The 18812-nt window shown below is 35.2% G+C and overlaps 1 protein-coding gene across 1 annotated transcript in view; it reads left to right on the top strand.

Moving 5' to 3' along the window:
- CWF19L2 (CWF19 like cell cycle control factor 2) overlaps nucleotides 1-18812 on the top strand; it is a 194905-nt gene that overhangs the window by 96004 nt on the left and 80089 nt on the right. The window contains exons 11-12 of the mRNA XM_060018021.1: nucleotides 11748-11864; nucleotides 13642-13779. Of these exons, the coding sequence (XP_059874004.1) occupies nucleotides 11748-11864; nucleotides 13642-13779 (255 nt within the window). The remainder of the gene's footprint in view (nucleotides 1-11747; nucleotides 11865-13641; nucleotides 13780-18812) is intronic.

The following is an 18812-nucleotide window of genomic DNA, read 5'->3' as shown; positions in this document are numbered from 1 at the left end:
AGGATTCCCTTTTCTCCACAGCCTCTGCAGCATTTATTGTTTGTAGATTTTTTGATGATGGCCATCTGACCAGTGTGAGGTGATAACTCATTGGAGTTTTGATTTGCATTTCTCGAATAATAATGATGCTGAGCATCTTTTTATGTGCTTTTTGGCCATCTGTATGTCTTCTTTGGGGAAATGTCTATTTAGATATTCTGCCCATTTTTTGATTGGGTGATTTGTTTTTCTGATATTGAGCTGCATGAGCTATTTGTATATTTTGGAGATTAATCGTTGTTTGCAAATATTTTGTCCCATTCTGAGGTTTATCTTTTCATCTTGTTTATGGTTTCTTCTGCTTTTCAAAGGCTTTCAAGTTTAATTAGATCCCATTTGTTTAATTTAGTTTTTATTGCATTAGTCTAGGAGGTGGGTCAAAAAAATATTGCTGTGATTTATGTCAAAGAGTGTTTTCCCTATGTTTTCCTCAAAGAGTTATATAGTGTCTGACCTTACATTTATGTCTTTAATCCATTTTGAGTTTATTCTTGTGTATGATGGTAGAGAATGTTGTAATTTCATTCTTTTACATGTAGTTGTCCAGTTTTCCTAGCACCACTTATTGAAGAGACTGTCTTTTTTCCATTATGTATTGTTGCCTCCTTTTTCATAGTTTAGGTGTCCATAGGTGTGGGTTTATCTCTGGGCTTTCTATCCTGTTGCACTGAACTGTATTTCTCTTTTTGTGCCAGTGCTATACTGTCTTGATTAATGTGCCTTTGTATGATAGTCTGAAGTCAGGGAACCTGATTCATCCAGCTCCATTTTTCTTTGTCAAGATTGCTTTGGCTATTTAGGGCCTTTTGTGTTTCCATACAAATTGTAAAATTTTTTGTTCTAATTCTGTGAAAAATGCTATTGGTAATTTGATAGGGATTGCATTGAATGTGTAGATTACTTTGGGCTGTACAGTCATTTTGGCAATATTGATTCTTCCAATCCAAGAACATGGTATATCTCTCCATCTGTTTGTGTCATCTTTGATTTCTTTCATCAGTGTCTTATAGTTTTATGAGTACAGGTCTTTGCCTTCTTAGGTAGGTTTATTTCTAGGTATTTTATTCATTTTAATGCAGTGGGATATGGAATTGTTTCTTTAATTTCTCTTTCTGATCTTTCGTTGTGTGTATAGGAATGCAAGAGATTTCTGTGTATTATTTTGTATTCTGCAACTTTACCAGATTCATTGATGAGCTCCAGTAGTTTTCTGGTAGCATCTTTAGGATTCTGTATATAGAGTACCATGTCATCTGCAAACAGTGACAGTTTTACTTCTTTTTTTCCGATTTGGATTCCTTTTATTTCTTTAATTTCTCTGATTGCCATGGCTAGTACTTCCAAAACTATGTTGAATAAAAGTGGCAAGAGTTGACATCCTTGTCTTTTTCCTAATCTTAGAGGAAATGCTTTTAGTTTTTCATCATTGAGAATGATGTTTGCTGTGGGTTTGTTGTATATGGCCTTTATTATTTTGAGGGAGGTTCCTTCTATGCCCACTTTCTGGATAGTTTTTATAAATGGATGTTGAATTTTGTCAAAAGCTATTCCTGCATCTATTGAGATAATAACATGGCTTTTATTCTTCAATTTGTTAATATGGTGTATCACATTAATTGACTTATATATACTAAAGAATCCTTGCATCCTTGGGACAAATCCTACTCGATTTGTGTATGATCCTTTTAATGTGTTGTTGGATTCTGTTTGGTAGTATTTTGTTGAGTATTTTTGTGTCTATATTCATCAGTGATATTGGTCTTTAATTTGCTTATTTTGTGATATCTTTGTTTGATTTTGGTATCAGGGTGATGGTAGCCTCTTAGAATGAGTTTTGGAGTGTTCCTTCCTCTGCAGTTTTTTGGAAGAGTTTGAGAAGGATAGGTGTCAGCTCTTCTCCAAATATTTGGTAGAATTTGCCTGTGAAGCCATTTGGTCCTGGACTTCTGTTGGAAGATTTTTAATCACAGTTTCAATTCCATCACTTGTCATTGGTCTGTTTATATTTTCTATTTCTTCCTGGTTTAGTCTGTAAGGTTGTGCTTTCTAAGAATTTGTCTATTTATTCCAGGTTGTCCATTTTATTTTATTGGTGTTGTAGTAGTTGCTTGTTGTAGTGTCTTACCATACTTTGTATTTCTGTGGTGTCAGTGTTACTTCTCCTTTTTCATTTCTAATTTTATTGATTTGAGTCTTGTCCTGTTCTTTATTGAAGAGACTGCTTAAAGGTTTATCAATTTTTTTATCTTCTCAAAGAACCAGCTTTTAGTTTTATTGATCTTTGGTGTTGTTTTCTTCATTTCTATTGCATTTATTTCTGTTCTGATTTTATAGCTTCTTTCCTTCTACTAACTTCGTGTTTTGTTTTTCTTTCTCTATTTGCTTTAGATATAAGGTTCAGTTGTATATTTGAGATTTTCCTTGTTTCTTGAGGTAAGATTGTATTGCTATAAGCTTCCCTGTTAACACTGCTATTGCTGTATCCCATAGGTTTTGGGGCATTGTTTTCATTGTCACATGTTTCTAGGTATTTTTTGATTTCCTCTTTGAATTCTTCAGTGATTCATTGGTTATTTAGTAGCATACTGTTTAGCCTCCATGTGTTTGTGCTTTTTACAGTTTTTTCATGTAATTGATTTCTTATCTCATAGTGTTATGGGAGGAAAACGTGCTTGATATGATTCCTTTTCTTAAATTTACCATGGCTTGATTTGTGACCCAAGATGTGATTTATCCTGGATTATGTTCCATGTGCACTTGAGAAGAAAGTGTATTCTGCTGCTTTCGAATGGAATGTTCTATAAGTATCAATTAAGTTTATCTGGTCTAATGTGTTATTTAAGGGTTGTGTTTCCTTATTAGTTTTCTGTCTGGATGATCTGTCCATTGGTGTCAGTGGAGCATTAGAGGACCCCCACTATTATTGTTAGTGTTGATTTTCCCTTTTATGGCCATTAACATTTTGCTTATGTATTGAGGTGCTCCTATGTTGGGTTCATAAAAGTTTACAATTGTTATATATTCTTGGATTTATCCCTTAATCATTATGTAGTTTCCTTCCTTGTCTCTTGTAACAGTCTTTATTTTGTAGTCTGTTTTGTCTGATATGAGTATTGCTACTCCAGCTTTCTTTTGATTTCCATTTGCATGGAATATCTTTTTTCATCCCCTCACTTTCATTCTGAATGTGTCTCTAGGGCTGGAGTGGGTCTCTTGTAGACAGCATATATAAGGGTCATGTTTTTGTATCCATTCAACCAGTCTGTGTCTTTTAGTTGGAGCATTTAATATGTTTACATTTAAGATAATTATCAATATTTATGTTATTATTACCATTTTGTTAATTGTTTTGGGTTTGTTTTTGTAGATCTTTTTCTCCCTTCCTCTTTTGTTCTCTTCCCTTTTGTTTCTTGCCTAGAATAGCATTTGTTGTTCCTTTAACATGTGTTGTAAAGCTGGTTTGGTGGTGCTGAATTCTCTTAGTTTTTGCTTGTCTGTAAAGCTTTTGATTTCTCCATCAAATCTGAATGAGAGCCTTGCTGTGTAGAATAGTCTTTGTTGTTCCCTTTCATCATTTTCAATATATCCTGCTACTCCCTTGTGTCCTGCAGAGTTTCTGCTGAAAAATCAGCTGATAACCTTAAATTCCCCTGTGTGTTATTTGTTGCTTTTTCATTGCAGCTTTTAATATTTTTTCTTTGTATTTAATTTTTGTTAGTTTGGTTAGTATGTGTCTCAGCCTGTTCCTCCTTTGGTTTATCCTGTATGGGACTCTGCATTTCCTGGACTTGGATGAGTATTTCCTTTCCCATGGAGGGAAGTTTTTGACTATGATCTCTTCAAATATTTTCTCAGGCCCTTTCTGTTTTTCTTCTTCTTTTGGAATCCTTATAATTCGAATGTTGTTTCATTTAATGTTGTTGCAGAAGTCTCTGAGACTGATCTCATTTCATTTGTTTTTTTTCATTCTCTTCTAAGGCAGTGATTTCCACCATTTTGTCTTCCAGGTCCCTTATCCTTTCTTTTGCCTCAGTTACTTGGCTTTTGATTCCTTCAAATGTATTTTTCATTTCAGTTATTGTCTTTTTCATCTGTTTGTTCTTTATTTCTTGTGGGTTTTTGTTAGACTTGTATCTTCTCAACCCATGTCTCTATTCTTTTTCTGAGATTTTTGGGTCATCTTTAGTATCATTACTCAGAAATCTGTTTCAGGTAGATTGCTTACCTCCTTTTAATTTAGTTGTTCTTGTAGGTTTTTATCTTGCTCCTTCATCTGCAATATAAGAGAGTAAGTAGATACCCTTTAAAATATGGCTTTATTAATTAATGCTAATTGATTAATTGAAAAAAAAGTACTGATAATAATCACTTCGTATTGTGTGTGAATGTAAGATCAGTAATTTGTATGCACTTTTTTATTTCATTTCAACAGAGGAACTAAACCTCTATTAAATGGAATTGAAATGCATTTTAAATAATTAATTCTGATTGGAGAAGTAACCTGAAATGTGAATAATTTGCTTGGTCTTGTTTCAGATCAGTTTTTAATGAAGTAGTTATCTAATATTCTTTATGCGATTCTTTATTAAAATGCTTTCAATAAAATTCTGTTTTCATTATAGAATACAGTTTTCTTTATTCTATATGGTACCAGTTGTCTATTTGACTAAAGGTTCATAGGAAGAAGATTATGTATTGAAAGTAAGTGGGATATAACTTCTTCTTAAGAGTCAGAGAAGTGAAAAATATTTGAGGGCTCTTAATGGAACAAATAGAAGTTGTGTGGAATATCATTGTAGTAGCTAACTTAGCAAGTTCATTTTGTCATCTAATTGCTTTCAAGTTTAGTAGGATATTTATTTTTTTATACTTTAACCATATATAATTTTATATATCAGTATAAATCACTAAAGGTATGAGGGGGACAGAATGTGGAATCTCAGCCCCTTCCTGCTAAGTCAGAATTTGCATTCTTTATTTTTTTTTATTTTTAATTTTTATTGCAGCATAGTTAATTTAAAATGTTGTGTTAGTTTCATGTGTACAGCAAAGTGATTCAGTTATACATATACATGTATCTCTTCTTTTTCAAATTCATTTCCCTATTAGGTTATTACATTATATTTAGAAGAGTTCCATATGCTATATAGTAGGTTCTTGGTGGTTATCTGTTTTAAATATAGTAGTGTGTACATGTTAATATAGTAGTGTGTACATGTCAATCACAAACTCGCAATCTGTCCCCACCCATCCCCTCTGGTAAGCATAAGTTTGTTCTCTAAGTCTGTGAGTCTGTTGATGTTCTGTAAGTAAGTTCATTTGTATCATTTTTTATTATAGATTCCACATATAAATGATATCATATGATATTTGTCTTTCTCTTTCTCAGTTACTTAGGTATCATAGTCTCCAGGTCCATCCATGTTGCTGCAATTGGCATTATTTCATTCTTTTTAATGATTGAGTAATATTCCAATATATATATGTACCACATCTTCTTTATCCATTCCTCTGTCGATGGACATTTAGGTTACTTCTATGTGTTGGCTACCATAAATAGTGCTTCAGTGAACATTGGGGTGCATGTATCTTTTTGAATTATGGTTTTCATTGGGTATATGTCCAGGAGTGGGATTGCTGGGTCATATGGTAGTTCTAATTTTAGTTATTTAAGGAACCTGCACACTGTTTTCCGTAGTGGCTGCACCAATTTACATTCCCACCAACAGTGTAGGAGGGTTCCCTTTTCTTCGCATCCTCTCCAGCATTTCTTATTTGTAGATTTTTTGATGATCGCCATTCTGACTGGTATGAGGTTATTTCTCTTTGTTTTGATTTGCATTTCTCTAATAATTAGTGATGTTGATCATCTTTTCATGTGTCTCTCAGCCCTCTGTATGTCTTTTTTTGAGGAATGTCTATTTAGGTCTCCTGTTCATTTTTTGATTGGATTGTTTGTTTTTTTGATATTGAACTGCATGGCTGTTTGTCAGTTTTGGAGACTATTCCTTTGTTGGTCTCACTGATTGCAAATATTTTCTCCCATTCTGTGGGTTGTCTTTTCGTTTTGTTCATGGTTTCCTTTGCTGCTGTTTAAAAGCTTTTAAGTTTAATTTGATCTTATTTGTTTATTTTTGTTTGTATTTCCATTACTCTAGGAAACAGCCTCGGAAAGATAGTACCTTGATTTATGTCAAAGAATGTTCTGCCTGTGTTTTCCTCTAAGAGTTTTATATTATCTGGTTTTATATGTATGTCTTTAAAGCATTTTGATTTTTTTTCAATAGTAGCTGTCCAGTTTTTTCAGCAATATTTATTGAAGAGATTGTCTTTCCTCCATTGTATAGTAGTGCCTCCTTTGTTAGATTAATTGACCATAGGTATGTGGGTTTATTCTGGGCTTTCTATCCTCTTCCATTGATCTATATTTCTGTTTTTTATGGTAATACCATATTGTTTTGATGACTATAGCTTTGTAGTGTAGTCTGAAGTCAGGGAGCTTGATTCTGCCAGCTCTGTTTTTCCTTCTTAAGATTGCTTTGGCTATTCAGGGTCATTTTTGTCTCTATCCAAATTGAAGAGTTTTTTGTTTTAGTTCTAAAAAAAAGCCATTGGTAATTTGATAGGAATTGCATTGAATCTGTAGATGGCCTTGGGTAGTATTGTCATTTTGACAATATTGATTCTTACAATCCAGCAATATGGTATGTCTTTCCATCTGTTTGTGTCATCTTTGATTTTCTTTTATCATCGTCTTATAGTTTTCAAAGTACTGGTGTTTTTTCTCATTAGGTAGGTTTATTTTTAGATATTTTATTCTTTTTGATATGATGGTAAAAGGCATTGATTCTTTACTTTGTTTTTCTGATCTTTCATTGTTAGTGTATAGAGGTACAAAAATTTCTGTGTATTCTTTTTTTATCCAGCAACTTTACTGAATTCATTGATGAGCTCTAGTAGTTTTCTGTTATTTATCTGTTGGATATTCTATCTGTAGTATCATGTCATCTGCAAACAGTGACAGTTTTACTTCATCTTTTCCAATTTATATTCCCTTTATTTCTTTTGCTTCTCAGAATGCCATGGCTAGGATTTCCAAAGCTATGTTGAATAAAAGGGGTGAAAGTGGACATCCTTGTCTTGTTCCTGATCTTAGAGGAAATGCTTTCAGCTTTTCACTCTTCAGTATGATGTTGGCTGTAGGTTTGTCATAAATTGCTTTTATTATGTTGAGGTATGTTACCTCTGTAACCACTTTCTGGAGAATTGTTATCATAAATAGGTGTTGAATTTTGCCAAAACCTTTTCCTGCATCTATTGAGAAGATCATACATTTTTTATTCTTTAATTTGCCAATGTGAGGTATCACACTGTTTGATTTGTAAATATTGAAAAATTCTTACAACACTGATCATGGTATATGATCCTTTTACTGCATTATTGGATTCGGTTTGCTAGTATTTTGTTTGAGGATTTTTATGCCTTTGTTCATGAGCGATATTGGCCTGAAATTTTCTTATTTGTGGTATCTTAGTGTCGTTTTGGTATCAGGGTTATGGTGGCCTCATAGAATTAGTTTGGGACTATTTCTTGTGCAGTTTTTTGGAATAGTTTGAGAAGGATAGATGTTAACTCTTCTCTAAATATTTGATAGAATTCTCCTGTGAAGTGGTCCTGGACTTTTTTGGAAGATTTTTTCATCATAATTTAAATTTCAGTACTTGTGATTGGTCTGTTCATATTTCCTGTTTCTTCCTGGTTCAGACTTGGGAGATTGTAACTTTCTAAGAATTTGTCTATTTCTTCTAGGTTGTCCATTTTATTGGCAGATAGTTGCTTGTATAATCAATTATGATCATTTGTAAAAGAGATCATTTATAAAAGATCATTTGATCTCTTTTGATACTTTGTATTTCTGTGTTCTGTTGTAACTTCTCCTTTTTCATTTCTAATTTTATTGATTTGAGCCCTCTTCCTTTTTTTCTTGATGAGTCTGACTAAAGGTTTATCAATTTTGTTTATCCTTTCAAAGAACCAGCTTTTAGTTTCATTGATATTTTCTATTGTTTTCTTCATTTGTATTTCATTTATTTCTGCTCTGATCTTTACAGTTTCTTTTTTTCTACTAACTTTGTGTTTTGTTTGTTCTTCTTTCTCTAGTTGCTTTAGGTATAAGGTTAGGTTGTTTATTTGTGAGTTTTCTTGTTTCCTGAGGTAACATTGTATTGCTATAAACCTCCCTGTTAGAACTGGTTTTGCTGAATCCCATAGATTTTGGATCGTTGTGCTTTCATTTTCATTTATCTCTAGGTATTTTTTGGTTTCCTCTTTGACTTCTTCAGTGATCCATTGATTGTTTAATAGCATATTGTTTAGCCTCCATGTGTTTGTGCTTTTTACAGTTTTTTTTCTTGTAATTGATTTCTAATCTCATAGCATTGTAGTCAGAAAAGATGCTTGATATGATTTCAGGTTTCATAAATTTACCAAGGCTCACTTTGTGATCTAGCATATTGTCAATCCTGGAGAATGCTTCATGTGCTCTTGAGAAAAAAGTGTATTCTGCTGCCTTTGGATGGAATGCTCTTTAAATATCAATTAAGTGTATCTAGTCTAATGTGTCATGTAAGGCTTGTGTTTCTTTATTGATCTGCTGTCTGGATGATCTGTTCATTGATGTAAGTGGGGTGATAAAGTCTCCCACTGTTGTTGAGTTAATGTCAGTTTTTCCTTTTATGGTTGCAAGTATTTGCCTTATATATTGGGGTGCTCCTGTGTTAGATGCATATATACTTACAGTTGTTATATCTTCCTGGAATGATCCCTTGATCATTATGTAGTGTTTTTTGTCTCCTTTAACAATCTTTATTTTAGTCTATTTTGTCTGATATGAGTATTGCTACTCCAACTTTATTTTGATTTCCATTTTCATGGAATACCTTTTTCCATCCTCTTAGTTTCAATCTGTATATGTCCCTAGATCTGAAGTGGGTCTCTTGTAGGCAGCATACATATGGGTCTTGTTTTTGTATCCGTTCAGCCAGTCTGTGTTTCTTGACTGGAGCATTTAATCCATTAACATTTAAGGTAATCATTGATATATGTGTTCCTATTGCCATTTTCTTAATTGATTCGGATTTGTTTTTGTAGGTTTTTTTTTTTTAACCATTCCTCTTTTGTTTTCTTCTCTTGTCATTTACTGAGTAACTTTATTGTTGTTTTTGGATTCCTTTTTCTTTTTTGTGAGTATATCTATTGTAGATTTTCATTTTGCAGTTACCTTGAGGATCTGATGTAGCAGTCTGTATATAACAAGATTGTTTTATGTTGCTGGTCTTTTAATTTCAAATGCATTTCCAGTATCCGGCATTTGTGCTGTCCTCTTCTCACAATTGCTGGTTTTGATATCATATTTGTGTGCAGATGATTTCCTACCTTTACTTTATGTTTGCCTTTACTGGTGAGCTTTTTCATTCATAATTTTCTTGTTTCTATTAGTGGCCTTTTCTGCTTAGAGAATTTCCTTTAGCATTTGTTCAAAGGTATTCTGGTGTTGCTGAATTCTCTTAGCTTTTGCTTGTCTGTAATGCTTTTGATTTTTTTGCTGAAGCTGAAAGAGAGCCTTGCTGGATAGCGTATTTTTGTTTGTAGGTTCTTCTCTTTCATCGCTTTAAATATATAGTGCCAGTCCCCTCTGGCCTGCAGAGTTTCTGCTGAGAAACCAGCTGATAACCTTTTGGGCATTCCTTTGTATGTTAATTATTGCTTTTCCCTTGTTGCTTTTAACATTTTGTTCTTTGTATTTAATTTTTGTTAGCGTGATTATTGTGTGTCTCAGCATGCTCCTACTTGGCTTTATCTTGTCTGGGACTCTCTCCATCTCCTGGACTTGGGTTACTGTTTCCTTTCTCATGTTAGGGAAGTTTTCATGTATCATATCTTCAAATATTTTCTCAGGTCCTATCTCCCTGTCTTCTCCTTCTGGGACCCCTATAATAAGAATATTGCTGCATCTAATGTTACCCTAGAGGTCTCTCAGACTGTCATCATTTCGTTTAATTTTTTTTTTATTCTGTTCCCTGGCAGTGATTTCCACCATTCTGTCTTCCAGTTCACTTGTTTTTCTGCCTCATTTATTCTGCTGTTGATTCCTTCTAGTGTATTTTTCATTTCAGTTATTATATTATTCACCTCTGTTTGCTTTTTAGTTTTTCCAGGTCTTTAAAAAAAATTTCTTGTATTTTCTCACTCTGTGCCTTCATTGGTTTTCTGAGATCTTGGAGCATCTTCAGTATCATTTCTCTGAATTCTTTTTCCAGTAGATTGCCTGTCTCCCTTCACTTAGTTTTTCTTCTGGGGTTTTATCTTATTCCTTCATCTGTGACATATTCTTCTGTTGTCTCATCTTGTCTAACTTTCTGTGTTCGTGGTTCCCATTCTACAGGCTGTAGCACTGTAATTCTTCTTGCTTCTGCTGTCTGACCTCTGCTGGATGAGTTTATCTTAGAGGCTTGTATACACCTCCTACTAGGAGTGACTTTTTCCTACCTGATGGTGGGTAGAGCTGGGTCTTGTCCATCTGCTGTGCTGGGTCATGCTCAGGAAGACTTTAAGCAGCCTGTCTTCTGATGGGTGGGGCTGTGTTTCCGCCCAGCTGGTTGTTTGGCCTGAGGTGTCCCAGCACTGGATCATACAGGCATTTGGATGGGGTTATGTCTGCGGGGGTGGGGGGGATGACATGGCAGCCTCCATGGGGGCTCACACTAATGAGTACTGGCCAGAGCTGCTCCTGCCGGCATCTCTGTCCCCTCAGTGTGCCACAGCCATCCCCTGCCTTCGCAGGAGACCCTTCAATACTAACAGGTAAGTCTGACCCAGTCTCTATGAGCTTGCTGTTTTGTTACCTGGGTCCCATTGCACATGAGACCCTGTCTGTGCCCTTTAAGAGTGGAGTTTCTGTTTTCCCCAGTACTGTGGAATTCCTCTGATCAAACCCCTCTGGCCTTCAAAGCCAGATTCTCTGGGGGCTCCTCCTCCTGTTGCCAGATCTGCAGGCTGGGAAGCCTGACATGCGGCTAAGGACTTTCACTCCTGTGGGAGAACTTTGGTGGTATAATTATTTTCCAGCTTGTGGGTTGCCCACCCGGCAGTTATGGGATTTGATTTTATCACAGTTACACACCTCCTACCATCTCTTTGTGGCATCTTTTTTGTCTTTTTTGGTAGGTTTCAGCAGTGTTTTTGTCGATGGTTGTTCAGTTACTTGTGATTTTGGTGTTTCTATAACAAGGGTTGAGCCTATGTCCTTCTACTCTGCCATCTTGCAGGCAAGCCGGATCTTTAAATTGAAGAAACATTCATTAAATATGACATCTGCTCCATACGTGATGGGCATTCTCATACAATGCCTGTTTGAATATTGGTGCTTTGTCATCTTTTAATATTGTTTAGAGGAAAACTATATTTGAAGTTTCCTTTTGTAATTATTTTAAAAAAGTAAATAAGCTTTAGATATTTTTCTTCAACTTTTCCATGAAAAGATTATGGTCACTTTACATTATAGTGGATAATGAAAGTCCATGAGGCTTAAGATAATCTGTAATATTATGTGAAAACTAGAATCATTTTTATGCTGTTTTGGCTATTAAACAACAGGTTTCAAGACTCTTCTCAATAATTACAATTGTTATCTCTAAATCTTTCCACAGAATGAAGATCAGGAAGAAGTGATCCTTGTCAGAACAGATCATTCTGGAAGAGTCTGGCCTGTGAACACACCACGAAAACATCTGGAATCTAAAGGAGGAAGAAGGAAGAGACTGATTGTATGTTTAACATATGTCTTTTGTTTATTAATTCCTAATTCACTTTTTCCCTTTGTATCAGACTACAGTTGACCCTTTAACAACATGGGTTTGAACTGCAAAGGTCTACTTATACACAGAATGTTTTCAATAAATTACATACTATAGTACTGCACAGTCTGTGGTGGTTTGAATCTGTGAATATGGAACTATAGCTATCGAGGGCCGACTCTAAAGTTATAGTCAGATTTTCAACACCATGGGGGTCACTGCCCCTAACCTTCGCATTGTTCAAGGGTCAACTTTATTTCAAAATATTTTCTGAAATGTTGCTTAATAATGCAAACATTAGAAGGTAGTAAATCATGTTCTTACTTTTATTTTAGTTATGATCCTCTGCCTTTTACAAAATGAATTCTAATTCAACAACAGTTTTCAAATAATTGTGAACATTGAATTTTTAAGGCAGTTTTAACTTTAGTGTATATTTCTTTGACATTGTTTCTAGCTTCTTTTTACATACTTATCATAACTCTTAGGGAAAACCTTGGTGCTATAGACCTGTGTTAGATCCTTTGTAAACCTTAATTTTCTTTTCCATCTTCTAGCTGCAGCAGTTAATTTTTAGCACTACCTTGAGGCTCTTAAAATGGAAAAAACAACATATTCAGTTTTCCCAAGTTAGATTTTTTGTTTTAAATTTGAAAGATCTTATAAGTGGTAATTGGGTCCACAGAAGATTTGTTCATTTAGAATTCTTCTATCAAATGTTTATTATCTGCCTGTTGAGTGCCTGTGCTGCTAGAGCTAGTAATTGATTTGTTCAGCAAATAGAAATGGGATGGATACCTCTCCTAAAGAAATGGGACGTATTAGGGGTTTGAAAGGGAGATGTGGGAGAAGAATAGTAAAGGTTTGAATTGTATGAAATGACAGAACTGGCTAGGGATTCATAGATGCATTGCCAGATGGCATTGAATACTCTTTTGAATTGCTTACTACTGAGTAGTCTAGGTATAGGAGTAAAGAGGATAGACACATTCATTCAGGATTGAGGTTTGTTTTCTGAGTGTAGTGAAAGGATAAGAGGAACAGAAAGGGGTTTGGATCCAGAGAGTGATTGAAGTCTTGGAATGTGAGATTTAAGCTTGTGAAGACAGGAGTAGTAATGTGGGGAAAAAATATTGGGAACGTGGTTCTAAAGAAGTTGAAGACCGGGTTTTATTTGGATAAGGGAATGTGAGAACAGTGTTGAAGAGATTTGATTTGGTTGGTAGACAGTACATAGCACTTTTCTTTTCCACGTGTAGGTATGGAATCAACTGACAGGAAAACCCAGAATTGATTTAGATGAGAATCAGAATATCAGCTTTTTTTCTGATAGAGCTGTTTAAAGTAGGTTTGCTAATACTTCACTTTTGTTCTTGATATGCTTACTTGATCTCTGGGTAACTAATGACTTCCCTTCACAGTGGTAGGGAATTTTTACTACAAGGAGGGGAAGAGCATAGAGGAGAGAAGAAGGCATAAAACAATTCTGTCCTTTCCTTAAAACTCAGAAATCAGATACTGTCATGCTTCCATCCTTGGGGAAGAGGAAAAAGTAAAGGCACAGAAGAGGTAGAGAGTGTTATTCTAATGGAAATTTTTCCACGTGGAGTCAGACAGAATAGGGATATACTGGAAAGAAAGATTATGATACAAAGAGGGATTTTTAGTATCAGATTTATAGATAATTCATTAAAATACTTCAGAGACTTATGTTTTCACTAAACTAATAATGTTCATTTTGTCATAGGTTTCAACCTATGAGGAAAAAGAAAGGGTCAGATACTTTCATGATGATGATACTCTAAGCCTAAGTGACTTAGTCAAGAACGAAAAGATGGGAACAGCAGAAAATCAAAACAAACATTTTATGAAAATGACATCTAAGGTAAGATATATTCCTAGGATACCTTTGAATTTTGGTAAGCTGGTTACTCAGTCTACAATGATTTACTTTTCAGACACAGCTAGTTCTTTATAATCATGATTTGTTTTATTAAATTAAATCCTTTGTAAGACATATTGGAAATGTGCATTTTAGAATTGATTTGATTGGGGAGTATACTTTTGGTATTCAGGTTTTTTTTAAATAAGAATTCTGGGTTAACTTTTTAATGTATTCCATGAAAATGTTAACTATATATTTGATCTACCATTTAAGGGAATGTTTGGGGCCAGACTTTAATGTCGACAGTGTGCTGCTAGTTAGGTGACCAGTCTGTTTTATCTTGATGTTACACTAGTTCTTCATAATTATGCCACAAGGTATATATAATTTGGAGTAATATATATCATAAAGAAGGCATCTTGGAAAAATCTTAAGTCTGTTTATATGAAAATTTTGTATGTTTTTAAATGTATATCAATGTTTCATGGGTAGTAGGATGAATTTTTTTATTTCAAAATAGCATTCTTTGTTGCAAACCCTTCCATTGCAGTCCCTTCAAACATTACCATTAACACTTATAATGAAAGAGACATATGTAAAGTTAGGGTTTGACCCCACTGGAAAGATTCAGCTCACTGCCTATATTTACAAATAAAGTTTTATTGGAATACAACTATGCACCTTTGTTTACCTGTAGTCTAAGGCTGTTTTTGCTTTATAACAACTGAGCTGAATAGCTGAGACAGAGACTGTACAGCCCACAGAACTGAAAATATTTACTGTCTGGCACTTGACAGAACAAATTACCCTTCCTTGCTTACGATGGGAATTTGAACCTAGGGATCTGAAGGACAGGAGGGAGCCTTTTTACTGTATACCTTATTAGACTTTTTCTTTTAACTATGTGAATATATTACCTGGTGAAAAAATTAACTTAATGAAAACTAGAATACAGGTAACCAAGGTATCAAGTGTGTGTATGTGTATATCACAGAGAGTAAAACAAACTTGGGTTAAACAGAAATGATTAAAAAATTGTATGGGATCTTAACTTTAGCCCATTAGGATAATTTTACTTTTTATTTGGGGGGAATACTAGAAATATTCTAGGGTCTGGAAATTCACTGCAGAAAGAAGAACATATTTTTATGAAAATTTCCTTCTCAGAAATGGGGCAGTGGGACCTAATGAAACTTAAAAGCTTTTGCACAGCAAAGGAAACCATAAACAAGACCAAAAGACAACCCTCAGAATGGGAGAAAATATTTGCAAATGAAGCAGCTGACAAAGGATTAATCTCCAAAATTTACAAGCAGCTCACGCAGCTCAATATCAAAAAAACAAACAACCCAGTGCAAAACTGGGCAGAATACCTAAATAGACATTTCTCCAAAGAATACATACAGATTGCCAACAAACACACGAAAGGATGCTCAACATCACTAATCATTAGAGAAATGCAAATCAAAACTACAATGAGGTATCACGTCACACCGGTTAGGATGGCCATCATCAAAAAATCTACAAACAATAAATGCAGGAGAAGGTGTGGAGAAAAGGAAACCCTCTTGCACTGTTGGTGGGAATGTAAATTGATACAGCCACTATGGAGAACAGTATGGAGGTTCCTTAAAAAACTAAAAATAGACCTACTGTATAACCCAGCAATCCCACTACTGGGTATATACCCTGAGAAAAGCATAATTCAAAAAGAGTCACGTACCACAATGTTCACTGCAGCTCTATTTACAATAGGCAGGACATGGAAGCAACCTAAGTGTACATCAACAGATGAATGGATAAAGAAGATGTGGCACATACATACAATGGAATGTTACTCAGCCATAAAAAGAAATGAAATTGAGTTATTTGTAGTGAGGTGGATGGATCTAGAGACTGTCTTACAGAGTGAAGTAAGTCAGAAAGAGAAAAACAAATACTGTATGCTAATACATATATATGGAATCTAAAAAATATATATATTTCTGAAGAAAAACAGGGGCAGGATAGGAATAAAGATGCAGATGTAGAGAATGGACTTGAGGACACGTGGAGGAGGAAGTGTAAGCTGTGACAAAGTGAGAGAGTGGCATGGACATATATACACTACCAAACGTAAAATAGATAGCTAATGGGAAGCAGCCGCATAGAACAGGGAGATCAGCTCGGTGGTTTTTGACCACCTAGAGGGGTGGGATAGGGAGGGTGGAAGGGAGACGCAAGAGGGAGGGGATATGGGGATATATGTATACGTATAGCTGACTCACTTTGTTATACAGCAGAAACTAACACACCATGTAAAGCAATTATACTCCAATAAAGATATTGAAAAAAAAAATGAAACGGGAAAGATCATTTTATTTGGAAGTCTGAATTAAATATAGTTTTAATAATTTTATCATAATCCATTCATGTTTATCCATAAGATTTAAAAACCTCATTAAAAACTTATTTTTTAAATTAATATAAAAATAAATAATTTATCAATTAAAAAGTTGTTTATTGGGCACCTAATTTATGCTGGATACCATTTAAGGTGCTGGGTGTAGCAAAGTAGTAAAGTTCGCCCTCTTGAGGAGCTTATATTTCTAGTGGATGAGACAGAAAGTGAACAAATACATGATATAAAAATTACATAACACTAATATATCACACAATAGAAAATATTTTTGTAGGGAGTAAAACAAACTAGAAGAAGATAAGATGTTATTTTCAATAGAATGCTGAAGGAGGGCCTTTCTCTGGAGATGATGTTTCAGCAACCTTCTGAACAAAGTGAGGGAGTGATCTGTGAATATCTGGGAGAAGACTATTCATGCAGAAGAAACAACAAATGCAGAGGATCTGAAGAAGAGACAAACTTGACAAGCATTAAAAGACAGCAAGATCACACGTGACTGTGAATAGAGGGAGAAATGGAAAGACATGTAGAAGATGAAATGGTCAGATCATGTTGGATCTTTCACGCCATGGTGTAGAGCTTTTATTTTTGTTTTAAATGATGAGAAACCATTTGAAAGTTTTTAGTAGGACAGTGTCATGACCTCATTTGTGTTTGGTAGTTGTCTCATAGCTCTTGTATATTCTCTTCTGTTTGTTGTTTTTTTATTTGTTTGTTTTTTGGTCTTTGTTCTCTTTGCTTTTCAGTTGTGGAAGTTTCTGTTGTCATATCCTCAAGCTCAGAGATTTTTTCCTCAGCCTTGTCCAGTCACTAATGAATCTATCAAAGGCATTTGTCATTTCTGTTATAGTGATTTTGATCTCTAGCATTTCGTTTTGGTTATTTCTTAGAATTTTCATCTCTCTGCTTACATTATCCATCTGTTCTTTGTGACCCTATGCCCCTGGACTGTGAATTTCACCAGTACTTCTCAGTTTTTTTCCCACTTAGTTGGGATAGAATGGCTAGAAGGGGATGGAGTTGGATGTTTCCCTTCCTTCAGGTAGGTTAGGCTCTGACAAAACCCCAGCAGGTAAAACTCTGGCACAATAGTTTCTATGAAGGGGCAGGCCTTGTTAAGTAAAACAGAATGCCCTGGTATATTTCAAAATGTTTCCTTTTACCTTCCCCCTGTTGAAAGTCATAGGGGATTTTTTTCCTGATCTTTAGTCTGAGTACCTGGTAGAGCTCCAAGAGGTAAAATTCACAAAAGTTTGAGGGCCCCCCCCATGACTGGATTCCCCTAGGAATTTTAACTCTTAAATTTGTCCACACTGAGCCTCCTGCAACTTATGAATTACAGTTTAGGTTTTCCTACCCTGGCACTGGTTCTCACAGAACCACTGGTTTCTGCGCATATAAATTATGATTCTTTGTATCCACCTGACTGTCTCTCCATTTTTGGGGGCAGTCACTTTCATGATGGATCTAAAAAGAGCTGTCAATTTTTCAGTTTGTTCAGCTTTGTACTTGTTGGTGTGATAGGGTGGTGACTTCTCAGCCTCTGAAATGCCAGTCTGGAAACTGCTGGTTTATGTTTTAAAAGACTTTTCTGGTGGCTCTTTTGAGAAGGTAATGTAGATAGGCAAGAGTGGAAGCAGGGAGAATATTTAGGAGGGTATTTAATTAATTCAGATAGTGCCTTGGGTTAGGGTGGTAAACTGGTGAGAAATATTAAGATTTGGGGCAATGCTGGTGCCATTTATTGAAGTAGAAAAACTTTGCAGTGGGACAATTTTTCAGGAGGTGGGAGATGAAGAATGCTGTTTATGGACATGTGAAGTATGCCCATTAGCCATTCACGTGGTAGTGTGGAGTGACTGCCCATGGATCTCTGGGTATATGTTGGTTCTCCCATATAGACTTAGATGCTGTTAACATTTAAATGTACTTAAAGCCATGGGAGTTAAGAAGTGATTAATGAGGAGAGTCTGAAGACTGAACTGAGCACTGTCTGAAAGAAGACAAAATAGATTCAACAAATGAGATTGAGAAAGTACAGCCAGCGAGGAAAAGCCAGAAGGAAAACTTAGGGTGTAGTGTTTCAGAAACCAGAGAAGACAAGAAGGAGGTTGTGAATAACTGTGTCAGCTGTTTCTGAGAGATAGAGTAAGATCTTCAAAGATGGAAAAGTGACCATTGATTTGGCATTGGGGAGGTTTCTGGTGACTTTTTTTTTTTTTTTTGGCCGTGCCATGCAGCTTGTGGGATCTGTTCCCCAACCAGGGATTGAACCTGGTCCCCAGCAGTGAAAGCCCCAAGTTCTAACCACTGGACCGCCAAGGGAATTCCCCTGGTGACTTTCATAAGTGTGATTTCCTTGGTCTTCTAAGGAGAAAAGCCTGATTATAATGTGTTCAAGAGTGAATGTGAGAATAGTTAGTGGAGAGATATCTTTAGAAAGGAGCTGGTTACTGTCCATCAGTAGGAGAGGCACAGATACAGGTAGGTCTGTAAATGTGGTAGTAGAAAAATGACCTAGTTTTCCTCTTATTGCCTCTGTTAGTTTAGTGAAAGGACTCAGGTATCAGCTGAGATTGATGATGAAGAAGGGGTATTAGAGGTTTGAGAAGAAAGTGTGAAATGGTTTTTG

The sequence above is a fragment of the Delphinus delphis genome, chromosome 8 (genome assembly GCF_949987515.2).
Source record: "Delphinus delphis chromosome 8, mDelDel1.2, whole genome shotgun sequence".
Lineage (NCBI taxonomy): Eukaryota > Metazoa > Chordata > Mammalia > Artiodactyla > Delphinidae > Delphinus > Delphinus delphis.
This window is presented reverse-complemented; position numbering and strand designations above follow the sequence as displayed.